At 42.1% G+C, this 24,155-nt stretch overlaps 1 protein-coding gene across 1 annotated transcript in view; it reads right to left on the bottom strand.

The window, feature by feature from the left end:
• LOC113015897 (NACHT, LRR and PYD domains-containing protein 12-like) overlaps positions 1 to 24,155 on the bottom strand; it is an 82,718-nt gene that overhangs the window by 30,881 nt on the left and 27,682 nt on the right. Inside the window, exons 5-8 of the mRNA XM_026158262.1 lie at positions 10,831 to 11,004; positions 8,954 to 9,130; positions 6,627 to 6,803; positions 4,572 to 4,748 (exon numbers count right to left, since the gene is read on the bottom strand). Coding sequence (XP_026014047.1) covers positions 4,572 to 4,748; positions 6,627 to 6,803; positions 8,954 to 9,130; positions 10,831 to 11,004 — 705 coding nt within the window. The remainder of the gene's footprint in view (positions 1 to 4,571; positions 4,749 to 6,626; positions 6,804 to 8,953; positions 9,131 to 10,830; positions 11,005 to 24,155) is intronic.

Raw genomic sequence — 24,155 nt, 5'->3', positions numbered from 1 at the left:
TATTACATGTATAAGAACAAGCGTCATGTTAACAAATGATAGCCGTACAGTAACTGTTATGCTTATTGTAGCTGCTAGCTAAAAACGCTAATTTAGCGTAGTTTGCCCTGGATTCAGCTTTGACAAACAAATATGATTGACTGTTTCTAGTAGAATTCCAAAGTTGTCATCTTGTACCCTGTCAGAGTACTCCCTCTGTATGCTTGCAGAGACCCCTACAGTAGGGAAACATGCAAAACGGTGCCCAAACCTTTGTATTTTAGCTTTATTTATGTCTTACACAGCATCCCAACTCTTTAGCTAACTTAATAACTTTAGCTAAAGTGAATAGTTAGTCTAATTCATTAGTGCAGCATTACTGGATCACCTCTGTTTGAAGTGATATAATGTGATATACAACTATCACTGAAACAGCAAACTTTGTAAATAAGCAAACAACACTTCTCATTTTCTAAACGTTTGGTAACAGCTGTAGATTACACTATCAGTGCTTGTTCACTCTTGACAATAATAACATTTCTAAATTCTCTTTGTGCATTTACAGGTAAACAATATCTAATATTTTATCTAAATGACTGCTTTGTCTTTGAAAAGGGTGAAGAGCCTGAGGCCGGTGACAGTCCAGTTCTACTCTAAGTACATCCTTACAGTGGCTCACAGGACAAGGCCACATTCCTGTCCTGCCAGAAGAGAAAAGAAACCTCAGAGTCTTCATGCAGTTCAACCACACCTGTCATATTCCATATGACAGGGGTCTCAAACTCCAGTCCTCAAGGGCCAAAGTGTCATGCAACTTTTCCATGCCCTCGAGGACTGGAGTTTGAGACCCCTGCCGTATGGTGTTCATGCTGTTTTCCACCCCACAGTTACAGCATGTCTGACTGCCTGTTCAGCATATGCAAAAATATATGATGAGTTTAAGCATGTGATGACTAAGGCCTTCCATTATGGTGTTTGTCATCACATGTCACAGACATCTGGATGATCATTTGGAATAAACAAAAAACTAAAAACTTGTTACTTCATCTTTTATCTTTATTATTATTATTGTTCTTATTTTACACTTTTCATTGTTAGGCATTAGGTTTATTTGTAGTAGTCCTTTCGAACGTCTTTCCCTCTTCCATGTTACTGTGTCAGCTTGTCAGCATCTATTTGGGTTTGGAAGTGGAACAGAAAGTATAGAAATCCAAAGTGCCATTAAAACCAGGAGAGGTTCTTATATTTCAGAAGAAGGGATTAATTCAAAAGACCTCAATGCCATATTTTATTTAGGAACCCTAGAGAGCACTTTGCAAAATAACACATTCTTATAATTTCACCCTCAGATGAGCCAAGCTACGACTGTCAGGGAAGGTGATGTAGGTACAGAGCATATGAGAGTGGTTAAGTTAATGTCTCTTGTCTAGATGAAGGCACAAGAGGGATCAATGGCAAGGCGTAGAGATTCAGTATCTTCAGTCTTCAGTGGACACTCCATTTCTGGCACAAAACACCTGTAAAAGATGGTCAATTTAGGAGGTGACCCGACAACTTCAGCCTGTCAAACATATTAATGGAGCAGTATGTTTAAAAAAATAATAATCTAATTAAGCATGCACTCAGTAGCCTAAGAATTATTATGGTAGTTAAACACAGTGATAGTTGTATATCACAGTATATCACTTCAAACAGAGGTGATCCAGTAATGCTGCACTAATGAATTAGACTAACTATTCACTTTAGCTAAAGTTATTAAGTTAGCTAAAGAGTTGGGATGCTGTGTAAGACATAAATAAAGCTAAAATACAAAGGGTTGGACACCGTTTTGCATGTTTCCCTACTGTAGGGGTCTCTGCAAGCATACAGAGGGGGTACTCTGACAGGGTACAAGATGACAACTTTGGAATTCTACTAGAAACAGTCGATCATATTTGTTGTCAAAACTGAATTCAGGGCAAACTACGCTAAATTAGCGTTTTTAGCTAACAGCTACAATAAGCATAACAGTTACTGTACGACTATCATTTGTTAACATGACGCTTGTTCTTATACATGTAATACATTTATTACCAACCTGAGAGTTTATCCGCTGGGCATTTGACATGGCGAATGACTTCTGAAGTCTTAATTCAGCTCAAGACGCTGTAGATTCCCGTCAGTAACACTTTCGGTCCGCTAGTAAAACGTAGTTCTATTAATCTGCGCTTGAACCGGAACCGGATGTAAGTTCCAAAAAACTGAATTTTGGAACTGAAATTGAATTGTAGAACTGAAACTGAACGGTGAGAAGTGAAACTGAAATTATTTGAGAGCTGAATTTTTAAAGGATAAAATGCCGTTTCAAAGCAAATCAATTCATTTTCAAAATATAAATTCAATTTCAATTTAGTGATGATCATTTTCAAACCATAAATTCAATTTCAAATTAGACTAATTCAAATTCAGTTTTCAAAAGCATTTATTTAAGTTACAATTCAGATTCAATCTGAGCAATTCAAATTCAAATTGAACTTATTCAAATTCAGTTTCTGATGGCACAGATTTCTGCCCATACCGTAGCGTCCTGGAGCACTTCCGTTGTGATTTGGATTTTGCATGTGTTTTGTATTCTGTACGTGTTTTGTATTTTGCATGTGAGTTGGATTTTGTACGTGTTTTGGATTTTGTATGTGTTTTGTATTTTGTAAGTGTTTTGTATTTTGCATGTGTTTTGGATTTTGTACATGTTTTGGAGTTTGTGCGTGCTATTTGGAATTTGTAAGTGTTTTGGAGTTTGCATGTATTTTGGATTTTGTAAGTGTTTTGGATTTTGGATGCGTTTTGGATTTTACATGTGTTTTGGATTGTGCATGTGTTTTGTATTTTGTAAGTGTTTTGAGTTTGTACGTGTTTTGGATTTTGTACGTGTTTTGGAGTTTGTGCGTGCTATTTGGAATTTGTAAGTGTTTTGGAGTTTGCATGTGTTTTGGAGTTTGCATGTGTTTTGGATTTTGCATGTGTTTTGGATTTTGTACGTGTTTTGGAGTTTGCATGTGTTTTGGATTTTGTACGTGTTTTGGATTTTGTACGTGTTTTGAAATTTGTGCGTGCTATTTGGAATTTGTAAGTGTTTTGGATTTTGCATGTGTTTTGGATTTTGTAAATGTTTTGGATTTTGCATGTGTTTTGGATTTTGCATGTGTTTTGGATTTTGTACGTCCTATTTGGAATTTGTAAGTGTTTTGGAGTTTGCATGTGTATTGGAGTTTGTGTGTGCTATTTGGAATTTGTGTTTTGGATTTTGTACGTGTTTTGGATTTTGTGCGTGTTTTGGATTTTGTACGTGTTTTGGAGTTTGTGTGTGCTATTTGCAATTTATAAGTGTTTTGGATTTTGCATGTGTTTTGGAGTTTGCATGTGTTTTGGATTTTGTAAATGTTTTGGATTTTGCATGTGTTTTGGAGTTTGCATGTGTTTTGGATTCTGTACGTCCTATTTGGAATTTGTAAGTGTTTTGGAGTTTGCATGTGTTTTGGAGTTTGTGTGTGCTATTTGGAATTTGTGCTTTGGATTTTGCATGTGTTTTGGAGTTTGTAAGTGTTTTGGATTTTAAAAGTGTTTTGGATTTTGTACGTGTTTTGGAGTTTGTGTTTGCTATTTGCAATTTAAAAGTGTTTTGGAGTTTGCATGTGTTTTGGATTTTGTAAATGTTTTGGATTTTGCATGTGTTTTGGAGTTTGCATGTGTTTTGGATTTTGTACGTGCTATTTGGAATTTGTAAGTGTTTTGGATTTTGCATGTGTTTTGGAGTTTGTAAGTGTTTTGGATTTTGTAAGTGTTTTGGATTTTGTATGTGTTTTGGATTTTGTGCGTGTTTTGGATTTTGTACGTGTTTTGGAGTTTGTGTGTGCTATTTGCAATTTATAAGTGTTTTGGATTTTGCATGTGTTTTGGAGTTTGCATGTGTTTTGGTTTTTGTACATGCTATTTGGAATTTGTAAGTTTTTTGGAGTTTGCATGTGTTTTGGATTTTGTAAATGTTTTGGATTTTGCATGTGTTTTGGAGTTTGCATGTGTTTTGGATTTTGTACGTGCTATTTGGAATTTGTAAGTGTTTTGGATTTTGCATGTGTTTTGGAGTTTGTAAGTGTTTTGGATTTTGTAAGTGTTTTGGATTTTGTATGTGTTTTGGATTTTGTGCGTGTTTTGGATTTTGTACGTGTTTTGGATTTTGTACGTGTTTTGGAGTTTGTGTGTGCTATTTGCAATTTATAAGTGTTTTGGATTTTGCATGTGTTTTGGAGTTTGCATGTGTTTTGGTTTTTGTACATGCTATTTGGAATTTGTAAGTGTTTTGGAGTTTGCATGTGCTTTGGACTTTGTACGTGTTTTGGAGTTTGTGCGTGCTATTTGGAATTTGCTAGTGTTTTGGAGTTTGTACATGTTTTGTTTGTAGGGGCCACCGTATAAACCAGAGAAGAAGAAAACAGACTTTACCATGAAGATCCTCAGTGTGGATCAGTATAATATCAGCCTGATGTCTGCAGTTTAGTGTCAGCACAACTTTCACATCATATTCATCTCAGCACAACTAAAACATGCTGACTGACCTCAGAGTTTCAAGTCCACATCCTGGACTCTCCAGAAAACCACACAGATGCTTCACTCCTGAATCATGCAGGTTGTAGTTGTCACTCAAGTCCAGCTCTCTCAGATGGGAGGGGTTGGACTTCAGTGCTGCTGCCAGATGATCACAGCTGATCTCTGACAAACCACAGTCGATCAATCTGTATAAAGAATGAAAGATGTAAGTTTATTAGACAAAGTGTGAGCTTGAAAGCATTCAGTGTTTCATCATCTGTTCAGAGCTGAAGAGAGTTCAGCATGTAGAAGTTAAGAAAATGGAAACTCCAAACAGCTGAAGCCAACAGGAAGCAGCTTCAAACAAACACAACAAGAGAAAAAACTCTGAATGTTTCACATTATAAAAACAGGAAAAAGACTTGAAAAAGTCCTGTTTTTCCTTCCAGGAACTTTTAAAGGTGAAGTGTGAAAGAAATGGACATATTTGAAGTCCAACACCTTTTTCCAGTCACATTATTAAAGCAGACAAACTACAGGCTCATTTTCATTCCAACAAGTCGTCTTCTGACCTGGACTAACAACACTGGTCTCTATGTGCAGCTGGGTGTGAGACCAGTGCTCCGGGACCGTCTACAATTTGCTTCCATTATTGTCACAAACTGTGGATCCTTTATTGCAAATTCAAATGGGATTCAAATGGTCAGACAAAAGAGGGTTATGAGGAGATATGATGAAATGTTGTGTATTAGCAGCAGCTCCCTGAGCCTCACAGTCAGCTGCACATGGACCAGCTGACATTACCCAGCATTAGAGGCGGGAGTAAAAGATGGATTTTCCTATTTAAATGGTTTTAATTTGAATAAAGCGATGTTGATCCATTCAATCCTGAATCGATTTTTAATATAAATGTATTTTGCCAGAAACTCAGGTTAAAGCTCCCAAAAGTATTTCATAAGCAACCAAACAGATAAAACAGTAAATGAGAGCAGCTAAACACACAAAGATGGAAACACAGAGCGTGGATCGTTCACTCGACGGCACGTACACGGACACGCCGTCGGGGCTGAAAGTGGACAGCTCACAGATCCTGAAGCTGCAGGTTTCATCTGTCTCCAACCAAAACTGAGTGAACCAGCAGCAAAAGAAGATCCAAACTACGCTTTACGTTTGATGAACATCGTCATGAATTCTCTCTGACTTTGACGTTTACTTCCTGCACAGCTCTCTCTCTCTCAGTGTACTTCAAGAACAGTTTACCTTCAAAAATCTGTTTCCTGCATTATTCACTGCTTATTACGCACCAGTCTGCTGTTGTGTTCACTGCTGTCGGCCTCCGAAAACAAAGCCTCATTTCTGCTGTTCAATACTGAAGAAATTGAAACCTTTTAAAATGATGACAGATTACAAACTCTCAGCTGTGTCTGTAATCAAACCTCTGTGACTTTGCTTCACTTCAGCAGCATCAGCTCATGTTCACATGTTGATTCATGGTTTTCTTCAGTTTTTGATTGACTGCAGAATATTTTGAAGGTTATCTGCTATAAAAAGCCAGAACAGGAAAATCTGCTTCATGTGTTTCTGTTTGATCTTCAGTGACTTTGACACAAAGGCCTCTGCTGTGATGATCACACCTCTGATCAAGTCTCACAGTGTCAGCTTTGTTTTTATACATATGGATATGTGCTGTTAAATGATCAGAATTATAATATTTCAAACTGTCTGCTGTGTGCCGTGACCTTTGACCTGCTAAAGACAGTCAGCTGTGGATTATTCATTGTTGTGTCTGATACTTAGAACTGTGAGGAAGAACACTACACAGTTAATCAGGGTCCCCTCTCTCTGAATCAGGAAAGGTGGGCAGGCCGCGTGTGGGCCGCGGGCCATACGTTGAGTCTCACTGTTTGAAATGTGAACATTGTTCTGCTGCAGTCAATGGACTAAACCAGAGAAGAAGAAAACAGACTTTACCATGAAGATCCTCAGTGTGGATCAGTATAATATCAGCCTGATGTCTGCAGTTTAGTGCCAGCACAACTTTCACATCATATTCATCTCAGCACAACTAAAACATGCTGACTGACCTCAGAGTTTCAAGTCCACATCCTGGACTCTCCAGGAAACCACACAGATGCTTCACTCCTGAATCCTGCAGGTTGTAGTTGTAGCTCAGGTCCAGCTCTCTCAGATGGGAGGGGTTGGACTTCAGTGCTGCTGCCAGATAATCACAGCTGATCTTTGACAAATCACAGCCCTTCAATCTGTATAAAGAATGAAAGATGTAAGTTTATTAGACAAAGTGTGAGCTTGAAAGCATTCAGTGTTTCATCATCTGTTCAGAGCTGAAGAGAGTTCAGCATGTAGAAGTTAAGAAAATGGAAACTCCAAACAGCTGAAGCCAACAAGAAGAAGCTTCAAACAAACACAGCAAGAGAAAAAACTCTGAATGTTTCACATTAAAGTCGTACATTTCTCATAAAAACAGGACAAAGACTTGAAAAAGTCGTGTTTTTCCTTCCAGGAACCACAAGGCTTCACTTTTAAAGGTGAAGTGTGAAAGAAATGGACATATTTGAAGTCCAACACCTTTTTCCAGTCACATTATTAAAGCAGACAAACTACAAGCTCATTTTCATTCCAACAAGTCATCTTCTGACCTGGACTAACAACACTGGTCTCTATGTGCAGCTGGCTGTGAGACCAGCGCTCAGGGAGTGTCTACAAAGTGCAACACTGAAAGAACATCACACACTAATTTGCTTCCAGCACTTTCACACAAACATCTACTGTCATTATTGTCACCAAACTCTGTGGATCCTTTATTGCAAATTCAAATGGGATTCAAATGGTCAGACAAAAGAGGGTTATGAGGAAATATGATGAAATGTTGTGTATTAGCAGCAAGTTATTAAATCATTTTCCTCAGAAACCAAACAAAATGATTGACAAACATATTTTAACAAACTCAGTGTTGGACTTGGATCAGCAGGATAAGCTGATGTTTAAAGGCATTTGAGTCTCGCTGTATGAGAGTCCAGTTATTACTCAATATTTATGGATGATGTTCTTTCTGTGTTGCACTTTGTAGACGCTCCCTGAGCCTCACAGCCAGCTGCACATGGACCAGCTGACATTACCCAGCATTAGAGGCGGGAGTAAAAGATGGATTTTCCTATTTAAATGGTTTTAATTTGAATAAAGTGATATTGATTCATTCAATCCTGAATCAATTTTTAATATAAATGTATTTTGCCAGAATCTCAGGTTAAAGCTCCCAAACGTATTTCAACAACAACCAAACAGATAAAACAGTAAATGAGAGCAGCTAAACACACAAAGATGGAAACACCGAGCGTGGATCGTTCCCTCCACTGCACGGACACGCCGTCGGGGCTGAAAGTGGACAGCTCACAGATCCTGAAGCTGCAGGTTTCATCTGTCTCCAACCAAAACTGAGTGAACCAGCAGCAAAAGAAGATCCAAACTACGCTTTACGTTTGATGAACATCGTCATGAATTCTCTCTGACTTTGACGTTTACTTCCTGCATAGCTCTCTCTCTCTCAGCGTACTTCAAGAACAGTTTACCTTCAAAAATCTGTTTTCTGCATTATTCACTGCTTATTACGCACCAGTCTGCTGTTGTGTTCACTGCTGTCGGCCTCCCAAAACAAAGCCTCATTTCTGCTGTTCAATACTGAAGAAATGTAAACCTTTTAAAATGATGACAGATTACAAACTCTCAGCTGTGTCTGTAATCAAACCTCTGTAACTTTGCTTCACTTCAGCAGCATCAGCTCATGTTCACATGTTGATTCATGGTTTTCTTCAGTTTTTGATGGACTGCAGAATATTTTGAAGGTTATCTGCTATAAAAAGCCAGGACAGGAAAATCTGCTTCATGTTTTCCTGTTTGATCCTCAGTGATTTTGACACAAAGGCCTCTGCTGTGATGATCACACCTCTGATCAAGTCTCACAGTGTCAGCTTTGTTTTTATACATATGGATATGTGCTGATAAATTATCCGAATTATAATATTTCCCACTGTCTGCTGTGTGCCGTGACCTTTGACCTGCTAAAGACAGTCAGCTGTGGATTATTCATTGTTGTGTCTGATACTTAGAACTGTGAGGAAGAACACTAAACAGTTAATCAGGGTCCCCTCTCTCTGAATCAGGAAAGGTGGGCAGGCCGCGTGTGGGCCGCAGGCCATACGTTGAGTCTCACTGTTTGAAATGTGAACATTGTTCTGCTGCAGTCAATGGACTAAACCAGAGAAGAAGAAAACAGACTTTACCATGAAGATCCTCAGTGTGGATCAGTATAATATCAGCCTGATGTCTGCAGTTTAGTGTCAGCACAACTTTCACATCATATTCATCTCAGCACAACTAAAACATGCTGACTGACCTCAGAGTTTCAAGTCCACATCCTGGACTCTCCAGGAAACCACACAGATGCTTCACTCCTGAATCCTGCAGCTTGTTGTTGTTACTCAGCTCCAGCTGTCTCAGATGGGAGGGGTTGGACTTCAGTGCTCCTGCCAGATAATCACAGCTGATCTTTGACAAACCACAGCACCTCAATCTGTGTAAAGAATGAAAGATGTAAGTTTATTAGACAAAGTGTGAGCTTGAAATCATTCAGTGTTTCATCATCTGTTCAAACCTGAAGAAGGTTCAGAGTGTAGAAGGTTAAGAAAATGGAAACTCCAAACAGCTGAAGCCAACAAGAAGAAGCTTCAAACAAACACAACAAGAGAAAAAACTCTGAATGTTTCACATTATAAAAACAGGAAAAAGACTTGAAAAAGTCCTGTTTTTCCTTCCAGGAACCACAAGGCTTCACTTTTAAAGGTGCAGTGTGAAAGAAATGGACATATTTGAAGTCCAACACCTTTTTCCAGTCACATTATTAAAGCAGACAAACTACAAGCTCATTTTCATTCCAACAAGTCATCTTCTGACCTGGACTAACAACACTGGTCTCTATGTGCAGCTGGCTGTGAGACCAGTGCTCAGGGAGCGTCTACAAAGTGCAACACTGAAAGAACATTACACACTAATTTGCTTCCTTCATCCAACCTGAAGAGGAAACAGAGACGCCTCCCCTTCAAAATAAAAGCTGCTCGTTTTGGACACAGTATCAAAGAAAGTCTACAGTATAACATAGAAAAGACAGAAAAAAGTTTTGGTTGTTTTTCAATTGTGCAGAAATGAAAGTACACTAAGCTCAATTATGTGACAGACATTTCATCCCATGTCAGTTTGGCCTCATCCTGCGCCGGATTATCCAGCACACACTCTGACCACAGGCCCAGCTGGGCTCCATCCAAGAGACAGGAAACAAACCAACACAATAATAAAAAGCACCATGTGATTTTCTTACAGTTTAGCTCTTCAAGCCAAACATAGTAAAAACATGAGCATATTTGTTTCCTGATAAAATGATGTGACAGGTAGAACAGAGTAAAGTGGTGGTGTTACAGCCGGCCTTTCTCCCCTCTGCTGCCGAGGCTGTTAGTCTCTTCCAAACTCAGCTACAGGACTTCCAAATGAATGAAAGCAGCAGAAGTGGCTTTACAAATGAAAGAGGAAGAGGAGAAGAAGAGGAGAGGGAGGCCACTCTGACCATCACTCCAGCTGAAAACATCACACTTCCATTAAAGTTGGTGAGAAAATGTTGAGCAGGATGAGCTGCTGGCTAATCTGGAGGCTGTAGCAGCAGCTCACAGTCACCGTGGATTTCCACTCATGAAAAAGCTTTGGCTGCTTCATTTCTCATTTCATATCAGAGACTTTAAAGCTTCACTGAAGCTGTACTGTGATGCTTCCATATTCCAGTGAGGCCTCCATAATGATTTCAGCTGTTCTGTACACACACTGTGTGCCCTGTATGGCTCAAAGTCTCTGCAGCCTGTTTTTATCTGCTATCATCATCCTCATTCACATCCCTCACACACTCTACAGACGCATCTTCACTGACTGATGAAGCACAACATGAACCTGTGGAGGCTGAAACACTGTCTTGTCAAACATCTCGCCATCACCACTCCACTTCTGTCAGCCTTTAAATGAACCCTGCTCAAGTCTGTCACTTCTATTTGGAGCCAAAAGGAAAAACTTTTGTTCAGTCGTTTGGAAAGACAACATTTCTGAAAGCACGCAAACTTCTTCACATTTGTCTTCAGAAACATCCTGAACATTTAGGAACTAAAGAAAGTTTCAAACATCAATCAAAGACCTGAAATATAGAAAAACTACAACAGCCACAGTCAGTGAACTCACCTCAGAGTCTCCAGTCCACAGTTTGGACTCTCCAGTCCAGCACACAGAAGCTTCACTGCTGAATCCTGCAGCTTGTTCCAACTCATGTCCAGCTCTGTCAGATGGGAGGGGTTGGACTTCAGAGCTGAGGCCACAACTTCACAGTGAGACTCTGAGAGTCGACACCGAGTCAGTCTTTGATGATAGAAAATATAAAATGTGTTATTATAAAAGCAGAAAATCTGCATTATAAACACAAACTGAATGTATATGAAGACAAAACAGAGTGAGGTCATAATCTGATGAACATCTGTTCTTCACATCTGTGCTTCAGCTCCTCTTACTGTGTTTGACATAACACAACGATTGAGTCTCTCTCAGACCTGCAGACTTTTTTCTTTTATTTTGCCTGTCCCGTTTGGTTCTTTTGCCATCAGAATTATTGTCTAAAGATGAAGAAAGATACCCAACGGATTTACTTTACCAAATTGACCATCCCTGACTTGCCGTAATGGTCTATTTGATTCACCTTTTATCGTTTTTTTTTTTTTTTTTTTTTTTTCACTTGCTAGATATGGGACAGACTTGAATGAGGAAAAGAAAAGGGAGAAAGGAAGAGGGGTAAAAAACAGTGGAGAAGAGGGACGGGGATAAAGGGCAAAAAAACAAAAACCAACTAAATAAGCAGACAAAAAAAATACATATATCAATCACATGGATCACCTGTTGAGAAAGAAAAGAAAACAAGCAGAAGAAAACGAGAGCAATACAATAAACAACATCACAATGATATATGGGAATATATATACTAAATATTAAACATTATTGTGCAGCACGTCATATCGACAGCGCACAGTGTGCTTTGAGGTAGGAGCCAAAAAGGGTGTAGTTTGTGTGTGTGAGCACCCGTGTGTACACCTGTGAGCATGAACGCGCTTGTTTTTAAAAGGTTCCTTCATTTAATGATCTGCTAGAGGGTGTGGGGAGCCACAGCCCCGTCCTCCAGGGCATGAAGCAGGTATGGAGGAGATCAAAACTCCAGACATCCAGAGGCCCCCAGAACACAAGAGACCAAGGAAGACCAACAGAGGGGCAGCCGCGCCACTGTCCCAGAAAGAGCTGAGGAGAGTCCCAGATGAGGGCTCACTCAGCAGCCGCGGAGCAGAAGCCAGGGGGGGTTGCAGTGACGCGCCCGTGAGCTCCGCCGGCAGCCAGCCGTGCCTGAGTGACCGAGCCCCAGGCCGAGAGGCCGGGGGCACCCCACCTCCGAAGTGGCCTGAGCAAGCCCCAGGCTCCAGGCCCCGATAAGCGGCCGCCAAGGAGTGAGCCGGTGTGTACCTGGACGTAACTGCACCCAGACCCAGGTGGTGTTACCCTTTTCCCTGCATTGGGGAGAAGCAGACCGCCCCAACTCCGCAGCAGAAGGGAGGCCCCACATTCCACTCCAGACCGCAGTCGGACGGCCAACTCCTCCTCCTGGCCCCCCACTCCAGCAAGTCGCAGAGAACGGGGGTGTGAGAAGACTCCAAACCTCCCTCCGCTCGCTCATATGTAGTGTTGATGCATGTGTGTTCTAAGGTTGTTAGGGAGTTTTTATTGTTTTATTTGCTTATGCTTCAAAAGTTATGTTACACATATTTCACCAGACACAGTTTTCTGTTGAAACAGGAAGCTGACCCTGTGACACTGACAAGAGACCAGTACAGAAATACATATCCGCAGAAGTTGACTTGCATTATATTATTCTTAGAAATTGACTTGCAACAAACATACTTTGTGACACACACACACACACACAGACAGCATCAGGACCTGCGTAACAGGAAATGTGATTATATTTGCATATTGACGATGTACTGTGACCAGGAGATATTTTATTTTGTATTCTTATGATCACAGTTATAAGCAGAAGTATCAACCATTAATCATTTACCATTGTTTGAATCAGTTGACAGAATAATCTTTGAACCACATTTAGGTTATTCTGACTAGAGTATTAATCTACACAGATTATCAGTACTTTAATCAGTCTATGGTTGTTCTGTACTATTCTTGTTATTTGCTTAAAGCTGTTTCACAGTTTTGTAATCACTCAGAAGCCTGTGAGTCCTGCTGGACCCAGGCCTGTCCGTGTTCAGTTTTGCACGTACGCCGGCCTGGAACCACATGCACGCACTTATATAACACACGCACGTTCACATACACATTTAGTAATCATAGGAGGGTCGTTTGAGGACACCATTCTGATAGATATACTTTCACAAAAGGCACAAATGTAATACACACTTGTTTTTCTCTAAAAACTAGCAGTTCATGTCCATATTAGGTAAACTCTCTGAACAGGCCCAAACTGTTATCAGTTCCAGTAATATCTAACTGTGAGGTCGGCTCAGGACATGCTCTCTGTTCGATATACACACACAATAGACACGAATAGAGATACACACCACACACACTGGGTTTCTCTAAGTGCTGGATTGAGTGGAAACATCTGGAGGCCATATAGGGGGAACTTCCTGAGTGCTGAGAACTGACTGATACCGATCATGTGACTTGACGTCATCATTGTAATAAAACCCTTGTGAAGAAACTGTTCGGGGGAGATCGGCTCTAAAAGGCTTGTGATGCTCATCTTCCCCATATGTACATATGTATAATAAAATCACTATTCTGACATCCACTTAGACCATGCAGTCGTTTGTCTTTTCCTCAAATTCGAACCATGACAGTACCCTATAAAAATAAACGAATACTGCAGTTCGGTGTGATTTGCTCTGAGCTTTTCACCCGTGCAGCACGTTAACCTACACAAGTGTCTCATTGTTGTTTATTCACCTGACTGTTTGTTAACTGTAAATCTCTGACATTTAATTGGTCCTTCGAAGCCGTTAATGGACTGGTATTAATGATAATATTATGCTCCATTTCACAGTGGTATCCTTCCTCAAGTCCCGACGCCGTGACAAGCCTGCGTCGAAGTCTCTGCAGAGCGCCCTCTAGGGAGGGTTGAAAGTCCAGGGACGCTAAAATTCGGGTCCTGGCCGACGTTTTACATGCCCACGGCGCTGGGGCTTGAAAAAAGGATGCCTGACAGACCGGCAACAGCGAAGCCAGGTGATTATTCCACATTTGACACACCTTGCATAAAACGATCGGCTGGGACAGTCTGTCTGCTCTAAGTATATTAAATAGGAAGTGACCTATTCGCTAACATAAGTCTATAGAAAGACTGACTATCCGCTCACCTGAAAGAGGTTGGTAGCCTGATAGAATTAGTTGTCCGCTCGCCTGAAATAGTGGCTGGAAGCCCGACAAGTTGTCCGCTTGCCTGAAATAGTGGCTGGAAGCCCGACAAGTTACCCGCTCGCCTGAAAAAGGGCTGGAAGCCGTGTAACGGTTAGCAGTACGCCTGAAAGACGGCTAGTGGTAGATACTAAAGAGAGATTCAGACTGTCCAGTATAAATTTTGCGCGCATAAACTGTTTTTACTGTTTTGTTGGTGGAGTAAGTTGATTTGACAGCACATTAAGGTGGCTGAACTACTCCACTGAATTGTTTACCGTTGATAGCTCACGTACTGGCTGAATGAGAAATTAAGTTGTGCGTCATCACGTAAAATCGACAACCGCTTTCAAGAATAGCTGAAAGTAGAAGGCTGTTGTTGATAACTTATCTCATTCTTCGTGCCAGTGACAGCTTCACGGGTCTGTCTGTATATTTAACTCAATTAAATACCTTGTAAACAAATCTTCTACAGAAGGAAACTGAATGGATAGTAACGAAACTACACTCACGGCAGATGAACAGTGGTTAGACAGTAGCTATTTTAAGAGGAACCTTACAAACAGAACTAAACAATGAAATATAGTTGGCATGACAATCATGCCCAGATTGTATAAAATAAATAAAAGGAAATCATTCACATGAAAACCTTTTCTATAAAAAAGAGAGATGCATAAGATAGATTAAGGCTGTCTCATTGTTCAGCCAAGGAAAGTGTGTGGAAAGGTAAATGTCTCCAGCCTGGATGACGGGTGAGACTGCAGCCCACCCAGAGCCCTTGATGGATACAAAATAAAATATAAAAATAAAAATAATAATAAATTACTTGGTTCAACATGCAACAGAGAGAATGAATGTGACTGAAGGTTGGATCTGAGATGAGGCAAACAGAAGACCAGTCTAAAAAAGTAGGCACAAACCTGTTCAGAGAAAAAGCATATTTGTACAGATTGGATGAATTCTAAATTATCTGTTTGCTGAGTAAGATGATCCTAACTATTAAATTGGCTCAGTAGTAGTATAGTGATTTACACTGATAAAATGTTGTAATATACTGTTGTTATTATATGGAAAGAATAAGATGATGATATTAATAAAAAATATAATATTAATGACAAGAAGTATCCTAGTCAGTATGATGTGAGATGGATAATTGTTATGAAGTAGTCTGCATCAAGTTTAAGGTTTGCTCGAACTCAGTATAATGGCATATGAGATGAAGAAAATAAAGAGAATATCCAAACTACTTAAGTGCATAGGGGTACTACTTGACATGTTTGAGGACCTATATTGCTGAAATATAGAGCACATCTGTAATAACAACCAATATGCTAAACCATGTATATGACAGCTAAAGCTACAAGATTGAGAAGCTGATTTAAATATGTGGACACTACTAAGCTCATGAGCGAGTTAAACATTTTTATTTATTTGTTTTTAGAGCAGAAGCTGCATAGGGGACAGCACAGGGAGCAGTCTATCAATGAATAGAAAACACACATACACAAATTGTTACATGTGAAATTATTATTGGAAAGAATCAGAAGTGAGATGGTTTTGAATTAAGAAATCAGTGAAATGATGCATGAATTAAACCTGATAATAACATACAGAGGCAATGAAGGAAGCAGCTTACACTCACTGAACATTAACATGCATAGGAAAAGTAATGAAGACCTGCTTACACTTATACACATGACATAAGTTGGTATTTCTGACCAGAGAGAGGGAAACGGGTAGTTTAAGTACTCAGGATAATAATGAAAATGTCTTAGTTGTGTTTCTTCAGGAGCAAAACAGACCTGGACCAATTCTCCAGGTGCAGCGGTCGGAAGAAACTTATAAGTTAACATGACTGGACATGTCAAAGCAAGTTTCTGGTTGAATTGTTCACAGCGCCATGTCTCCATAAACCTGTCAAGTGGGCCCTAACTTGTGTCTGAGGACAAGGATTGCTGTTAATAAGGTGGGAACTTAAAATTTGGGTTAGCAAATTTGGGAAAGAAAACTGACTGCTTAAGCGGAGAATTGTGCAGGAGTCTGAAACACTGCAAAAGCAACATATGCGAATTCACGTACATGATTTACAAATGCCCAGTTTTAGAGCTGTAAACTGTGAGCAATTCAAAGTTTAAATATATATATAGAGAGAGATAATAATAAGAAAACTTTAACTTCAAAGTTGAAATATGTAAGATGTGTGAAATGTGTGAATTCTTTGAAAAACTAGAAGGTATCTTGGAATGCCTCAAGTGAGAACGTAATGAACAAAAAAAAACAAAGAAGAAGGAGCAAAGAGCAATGGAAACACGGACGTGTATAACATAGAACAATTACTTCTAGGCTCTGAACACAAACCCTCTGTTGTCAGATCTAGCAGATCCAGTTGTAGTAAAAGCTACCACATCTTACAGGCCAGTTAAACCACAATATCCCTTAAGCACAGAAGCAGAAAAAGGGATCAGGCCAGTGATTGCAGATATGGAAAAAGCAGGCATTTTAGTAAAAACAACTGAAACAACCTGTAATACTCCGATTTTCCCAGTGAAAAAAGCAAACACGGGGAAATATCGACTAGTACATGACCTTAGAGCAATAAATGACATAACAGAACAAATTCCACCTGTGGTTGCAAATCCACACACAATTTTAACTCAGGTGACACAAAAAGAACAATGGTTCTCAGTTATAGATCTTTCGAACGCGTTTTTCTCTGTGCCATTACACCAAGACTCACAAAAGGTATTTGGATTCACTTTTACCAACCAGAAGTATACCTATACAAGGTTGCCTCAGGGATTCCAGAATAGCCCCACTCTTTATGCAGGAGCTCTAAGACAATCCATGTCATTTTGCACGCTTCCTGCCCCAGGTAAATTCCTGCTATACGTTGATGGTATTTTGATTACAGGCTACACACAGACTAATTGCGTAGCAAGCACACTGACAGTTTTGCAACATCTAGCAGAGCAAGGCCATAAAGTCTCACAGCATAAATTGCAATTGTGGAGCCGAGAAGTAACGTACCTTGGCCACAGACTGACAGGACGAGGCAGACAGCTGTTAGACAGCAGAAGAGTAGCTGTACAGAACGCTCCTAAGCCTGTCGCCAAACAACAAATGATGAGTTATTTAGGTCTCTGCAACTTTTGCAGATGTTGGATACCTGAATATGCACTGCTGGACCAACCTTTGCAAAACCTGATCTATGGCAAACACTTAGCTCTGAAAGATGAAATAGAATGGACACCAGAGGCAGATAAAGCATTTATTGACTTAAAACTTGCCCTGCAAACAAGCACAGTTTTAGCTTTGCCTGACTGTGACAAGCACTCTCCTTCCTGCGGAAGTAGATGGTGCCGAACACAGCTGTATGCAGAAGCTAACTGAAAAAATGAAACCCCGACCAGACATTTTTAGTACACTGCAGCCTACTGTTTTAGAAGCGAAACCTTTAGCTTCCTCTTTTTCAGCACAGAGTGCAGAACTAGCGGCTATCATACGTGCATGCTGCGCAAAGGTCGAGAAATAGAAATATATAAATATTCACACTGACAGTCAATATGCGTTGCACACCAAAAAAGATAATTCAGAAATTACTAAAGGCAATAACTTCGCAGGCCAAGCTGCGAGGAAGGCCGCACAGCAACCAATACGAACTTTAATGTCTGAAACCTCACAGCTAATACCACTTGATGTACTTAAAGATGAACAGACAGCCGCACCCATCGCAGAGCAAAAGAAGTGGTTAAAGTGTGGAGCACGGCTACAAAATGACCTGTAATGGCGAACCAATACTGCCAAAATTGCTACACAAGACAGCAGCATTAGTGACACATAGCTTAACGCATTTGTCAAGGGGTGGAATGATGAATATCCTCCCCAAACACTTCTATACTCAAAATTTTGAAGCTTCAGCACAAGAGTTTATCAGAGCATGCATGATTTGCCAGAAACATATTGCACAGGGAAACCTCAGGCCTAAAAGAGGCTTTTCCCCAACACCACCGCACCCATTTCACACAATCCACATGGATTTTATTGAACGGAACGAATGTCAAACATCAAAATACGCTCTAGTAATTGTGGATGTGTTCTCAAAATGGCCAGAAATCTATCCAGTAAAAAGAGCAGATGCAATCTCAGTAGCAAAATGTTTATGCAACCATTTTATTCCTACTCTGATAAAATCAGACAAAGGCCTGAGTGTTTGGGCCTGGTGAAGATGTGGATGCGACTAACCCAGGGTTCGCAAAAGCTCACACCCTTTGAAATCGTTCACGGGAGGCAATTTCCGCTGCCTCTCACTAGTGAGCCTATTAATAAGTCTATAAGACCTTATCCAACAGGCTTCAGTTCATCTCAGAATGGTTAAAACATACCTTCTTAGTTGAGCCCTGGCTAGATGTTGAACAGGCACTATGCAAGGATCTAGAGATTTCAGACCTACCATTTATTAGCTCAAACATCAAAAGACATGAATGCTTTAAAAGTATCAACATCAGCTTTTCTCTAACAGCATGGTGGGAGTTTCTAAAAATAACGGAGTCTTCATTAATCCCATGCAAACGTACACCTATCTGGAATAACCCTGACATATTACAAAACAATAATATGATTAATTTCACAGAATGGAGTTGTAAAGGAATTAAATACTTAGAACATATATTAGAGGGAACAGAATTTATTCCATTTGACAGACTAGTTGAACAATATGGGATCAACAAGACAAGGTTTTTAGAATATCAACAAATTAAATCCATAGTAAAAAAGAAATTTAACCTCAGTCAAGTTGAATTACAAACACCACTAAGTGCGGCACATTTTCTTACTCTTAAATCCCCCAAATTATTATCTAAAATATACAGAACACTTTCTAAATTAGATGAATCAATATCCCTTCCTACTGCAAAGTGGGAAGCAGATTTATCAGTCAACCTAGACCAAAACTTCTGGTCTCAGATTTGCTTAAAAACTTTTAAATTAATTAAAAATCCCAGTCTGCAATTAATACAATACAAAATACTTCATAGAGTGCACTATACAGGTCATCGGATGTTCAAGATGGGCTTTACATCTTCCAACAACTGCTCACACTGTCAAGGCAATACACCAGACAATTACATCCACGCTCTTTGGTTCTGTCCACCAGTGCAAAAGTTTTGGCGCGAGATATGTGAAGACTTATCAAAGTGTCTGAAATGTAACATTCCAACTTCCCCCTTAGTGTGTTTGTTGGGCAACTTAGATAATGTCACTTCAGAAAAGAATATAGCCCATATGATCTTCACTGCCCTATGCATAGCCAAGAAAACAGTCCTCATGAACTGGAAAAATAAAAATAATCTTAATTCTAACCAATATAGAAATTATCTATTAGATTACATTAGTCTTGACACAGCCTCTGCCACCACATTAGATCAATTGCTCTGGGCCCCTTTTATCAGCTCCATCACATAGTGGGGGTGGGGGGTCATAGTTTGGTCCCGCCTTCACTGTTGTGATTGGTGAGGGGGTAGGGACAGGCTTAGGGCGTCGGGGGGTTCCCCGGAGGCATCTTCCTTGGGGGGCTCAACCCGGGGTAGCGGTCACCTCCGGTTGGGGGCTCTGTTGGCTCTCAGGTGACTGTTTCCTCGCGGCTGCATGCAGCGGGGCTAGGGGAGGGTCTGTGCTGACGGACGTGGGTTACTGACCTGGCAACCTGGCTGCCCCTGGGTGGGTCCGGGATGGGCGTGAGGTTCTGGGGGCGCTCCGTCTCTGGGCTGGGGCCCGGGCCGGGCCTCGGGGGCTTGGGTCCTGGTTGGTGTGTTGCCGGGGTTGTGGGCGGGTGGGTGCATGGGGGCCCGGCCCTGGAGCAGGGTGCCGCCGGTGCGTCGAGCCGCCTGGGGGGCTCTTCAACTGGTGGGGGGATGGTCACATCTTGCAGGAGCTTTCTTCTCTTCAGGAACTCTCTGCAGGAGGGGGAGATACAGGAGAGGTGGAGGAAGATCTCAGCCTGGGCGTTTACCGTCTTATGTAGTCTGGAAGATGTGTGGATGGTGGGGTGGGTGCAGTTTTCTCTGTGGTGGGGTTGGGTGGACTGTCCAGGGCTCTGTGGAGCCGGAGGGCGCTACTGCACTGGGCCCCGGTCTGATGGGCCTGGGCCCCCCTTCCCTGGCGGGTCGCGAAGGATGGGAGTGCCTACTGGGGTCAGCGGGGGAGCTGGCCCCAGGGAGGGGTTACCTGCCCCTCCCTTCCTTCCCTCCCCATCTCCAGCTGCCTCCCTCTTTCCGCTCCTCCACAACCACCCACACATGCAGGGCCTTGGAGTGGGGGTATGTCACCAGGGTGCAGAGGAGGCTACCCCCCCCCCCCCTGTCCCCTTCTGGCTGCCTCTGCCTCAATTTTATCCCACAACTTAGACATTCACATTATTCACACTCTCATTACACATACATATAGGATCTTGGGGGTGGGCACCATCACGGAGTCCAAATTACCATCAGGGTGTATACCTCACCCCTGACGTCATTGCCCACCTCTCAATTTTAAATACACTTAGTCATTGAGGGCTAGCAGGAGGGACTATGCGCTTACCTGCTGCTCCTTGGCAGGTAGCTCCATGCCCTCCTGGGTTTTAATTGCACCTTAGAACACATATGCATCAACACTACAATGAGCGGGTGGAGGGAGGTTTGGAGTCTTCTCCCACCCCCATTCTCTGCGGCCTGCTGGAGCGGGAGGGCTAGTAGGAGGAGTTGGCCGTCCGACTGCGGTCTGGGGTGTGGGGCCTCCCTGCTGCTGCGGAGTCGGGGTGGTCTGCCTCTCCCCACCGCAGGGAAAAGGGTAACACCACCTGGGTCTGGGTGCAATTCCCCCCTCCAGGGGCAAGGGTACCTAGACCCGGTTTGTAGAGTACGCTTGGGGAGTGTGATTGTGTGTACAGCGTCTCTTTATGTCTGTCTCCACGTTGGTTGAGTGTGGAGTGAGTGCATATGAGAGTATGAGGGTGGGAATGGATGTTTGTGTCTGTGTGTGCCTGTATGTCTGTGTCTATATGTCAGGTTGGGTATCAGACGCCTCCTCTCTGGGGACACCTCAGGCCCTCCAAGGTTTGGAGGCCTATCTCCACCCACCACCACTTCCCCTGCCGGTGGCGGACTCCCTCAGGTGTTGGTGTGTTGGTGGTTCTTTGTGTCTGGGGGTGGGCGTCCGGGTACACACCGGCTCACTCCTTGGCGGCCGCTTGTCGGGGCCTGGGGCCTGGGGCTCGCTCGGGCCCCTTTGGAGGTGGGGTGCCCCCGGCCTCTCGGCCTGGGGCTCGGTCACTCAGGCACAGCTGGGGGCCGGCGGAGCTCACGGGCGCGTCACTGCAACTCCCCCTGACTTCTGCTCCGCGGCTGCTGGGCGAGCCCTCATCTGGGACTCTCCTCAGCTCTTACTGGAACAGTGGCGCGGCTGCCCCTCTGTTGGTCTTCCATGGTCTCTTGTGTTCTGGGGGCCTCTGGATGTCTAGAGTTTTGATCTCCTCCATACCCGCTTCACACCCTGGAGGACGGGGCTGTGGCCCCCCCACACTCCCTAGCAGATCATTACATGGAGAAACCTTTGGAATGCAAGCATGCTGATCCACACAGGTATGCACACATGGGTATTCACAGACGCGGACTAAAGCTTTCTTGGCTGCTGCCTCAAAGCACACTGTGCGCTGTCTATCTTGCGTGCTGCACAATATCGTTTATTATTTAGTAAATATTGATATCTATGACTAGCTAGTTTATTGTGATGGTGCTTTGTTTTCTCTATTATTATGTTGCTCTTTGTTGTTTGCTGTCTCCTCTGTTTGTTTTTTTTGTTTGTTTGTTTTTTTTTCTCCATACAGGTGACCCAGGAGTTCTTTTTTTTTTCTCTCTCTTCCCCCCCCCTTCTCACCGTCTCTTCTCCCCTTTGGTTTTCTTTCTTTCTCTCCCCCTCTTTCTCTCATTCATTCCCCCTGTCCTATTTATTTAAAAAAAAAAAAAAAATGACAAAGGATGAACTGAAGCTCTGCCATCACGTAATGTCGCATACTGCTGTTTCTGATGTCATTTAGAAAAAAAAATAAAATAAAAAAAAATAAGTCTATAAGAGAAACCACTCTAGCAGAGTGGATGACTAAATTATTTGAGAATAAAGAGATTGTGCTAACAATAAACTGCCGAGCGATATCTCTCCAGTTTCTTGCAGGTTGCAACCAGGTGATTGGATCCTGATCAAAGTACTCCAGAGAAAGAATTGGAGTTCACCAAGGTGGGAAAGCCCATATCAGGTCTTACTCAGCACACCGACTGCCTGCAAAATAGCAGAAAGACCATCTTGGATCCACCAAAGCCACTGCAAAAAAGTGAGTGACAACACAAGTATAGACGCCGGTTCCCCCGACTCCTAGGTGTTCCCTGGTGGAGGAAAGGGCTGTTTGGGTATATCCCGCCCTTTTGTCTTCTCGCCAGTGGTCTACTCACCTGGAGCCCGGGTGTGCCTGGTCATCATGAAGAACCTTGTCCTCATAGTGACTGGCATTGCGCTCCTAGTGAGCCTACTGATACTCACCTGGAGAGACAAGGACCCACAGCACCACCTGCAGAAGAAATGGTCGTATGACAACTTACACCTGAAGGATATGGATAAAGAGCATAACCACCCCTGGCTGAACAATGCCTGGTACCGGTACGTCTACAACCGAGTACATACAGAAGACAACCACACTGGCTGCTACGTCTGTTCACACCTCCCAACAACAGCAATGCAAGCCACCCTATATGGAAAATCACCCAGCCTTTCCGAAGCCCTATGTATATTCTACAAAGCCACCAGCGGAACATGTTCCCCCGAAGACATCTTCTTCTTCAAGGTTGAGTTAAAAAGACAAGTCACAAAAATCGACCTGTGACGGTGTAATGGAACACTGATCAACTATAAACCTAATGAGGTAGTGTTTTGTACACCAGAGGTCTCAGACTGGAACTACAGCTGTGATGACCGATACTGGGTACACCTGAATAGAATAGAATAGAATAGAATAGAATAGAATAGAATAGAATAGAATAGAATAGAATAGAATAGAATTCAACTTTATTGTCATTGCACATGCACAGGTACAGGGCAACGAAATGCAGTTTGCATCCATCCAGAAGTGCTTTAGTGATATAGATATATTACAATATATATTAGCAATAATATAGATATGTGAGTATATTACAGAAATGGGTCTATTATGGTATGTTATAATGTACACGGTATGAAGTAGGTTGTGAATATTCTATAACTATAAGTATGTACAGGCTGTAGTGAGTACACGCTATGTACAGGATATGAACAGGATATAAATATGAAAAACTATACAGAATATGAAATGAAATAAATAACTTTACAGAATCTGGGATATACAGCTATACAGAAATGGGAACTATGCAAGTTGTAAACAGTTGTAGGATTAAAGATTATCGAATGTACAGAATGATTATTTACACAGAGCTATACAGTAGTGCAGTTAAGATAAGTGAGGGTGTAGATAGTTTCTACAGAGGCTATATAAAGTACTAGTGGTTGTGAGTGGTGGTTCAGTCCATGTTATTATTGTGTTTGAGGGTACAGTTGTCCATTGTGTGTGTGTGTATGTTCAGTCCATGTGTTAACGTGGGTCAGATGTCAGGAGGCAGAGTTCAGGAGTCTGACAGCTGTGGGGAAGAAGCTGTTCCGGTACCTGGTGGTCTTAGTCCGGAGGCTCCTGTGGCGCCTCCCAGAGGACAGGAGGGTGAAGAGTCCATGTGATGGGTGACTGGGGTCTTTGATGATTTTCCCAGCCCTTTTCAGACACCGCTTCCTGTAGATGTCTTTTATGGCAGGAAGTGGTGCTGGGCAGTTTTCACGACCCTCTGCAACGCCTTCCGGTCCGAGGCAGAGCAGTTCCCGTACCAGACTGTTATACAGTTGGTCAGGATGCTCTCGATGGTGCAGCGATAGAAGTTCACCAGGATGTCTGAGGACAGGTGGTTCTTCCTCAGAGTCCTCAAGAAGAAGAGGCGCTGGTGAGCCTTCTTGACCAG

Source organism: Astatotilapia calliptera, chromosome 3, assembly GCF_900246225.1.
Source record: "Astatotilapia calliptera chromosome 3, fAstCal1.2, whole genome shotgun sequence".
Lineage (NCBI taxonomy): Eukaryota > Metazoa > Chordata > Actinopteri > Cichliformes > Cichlidae > Astatotilapia > Astatotilapia calliptera.
The sequence above is the reverse complement of the archived record's forward strand: the minus strand, read 5'-3'. Positions and strand labels throughout refer to the sequence as shown.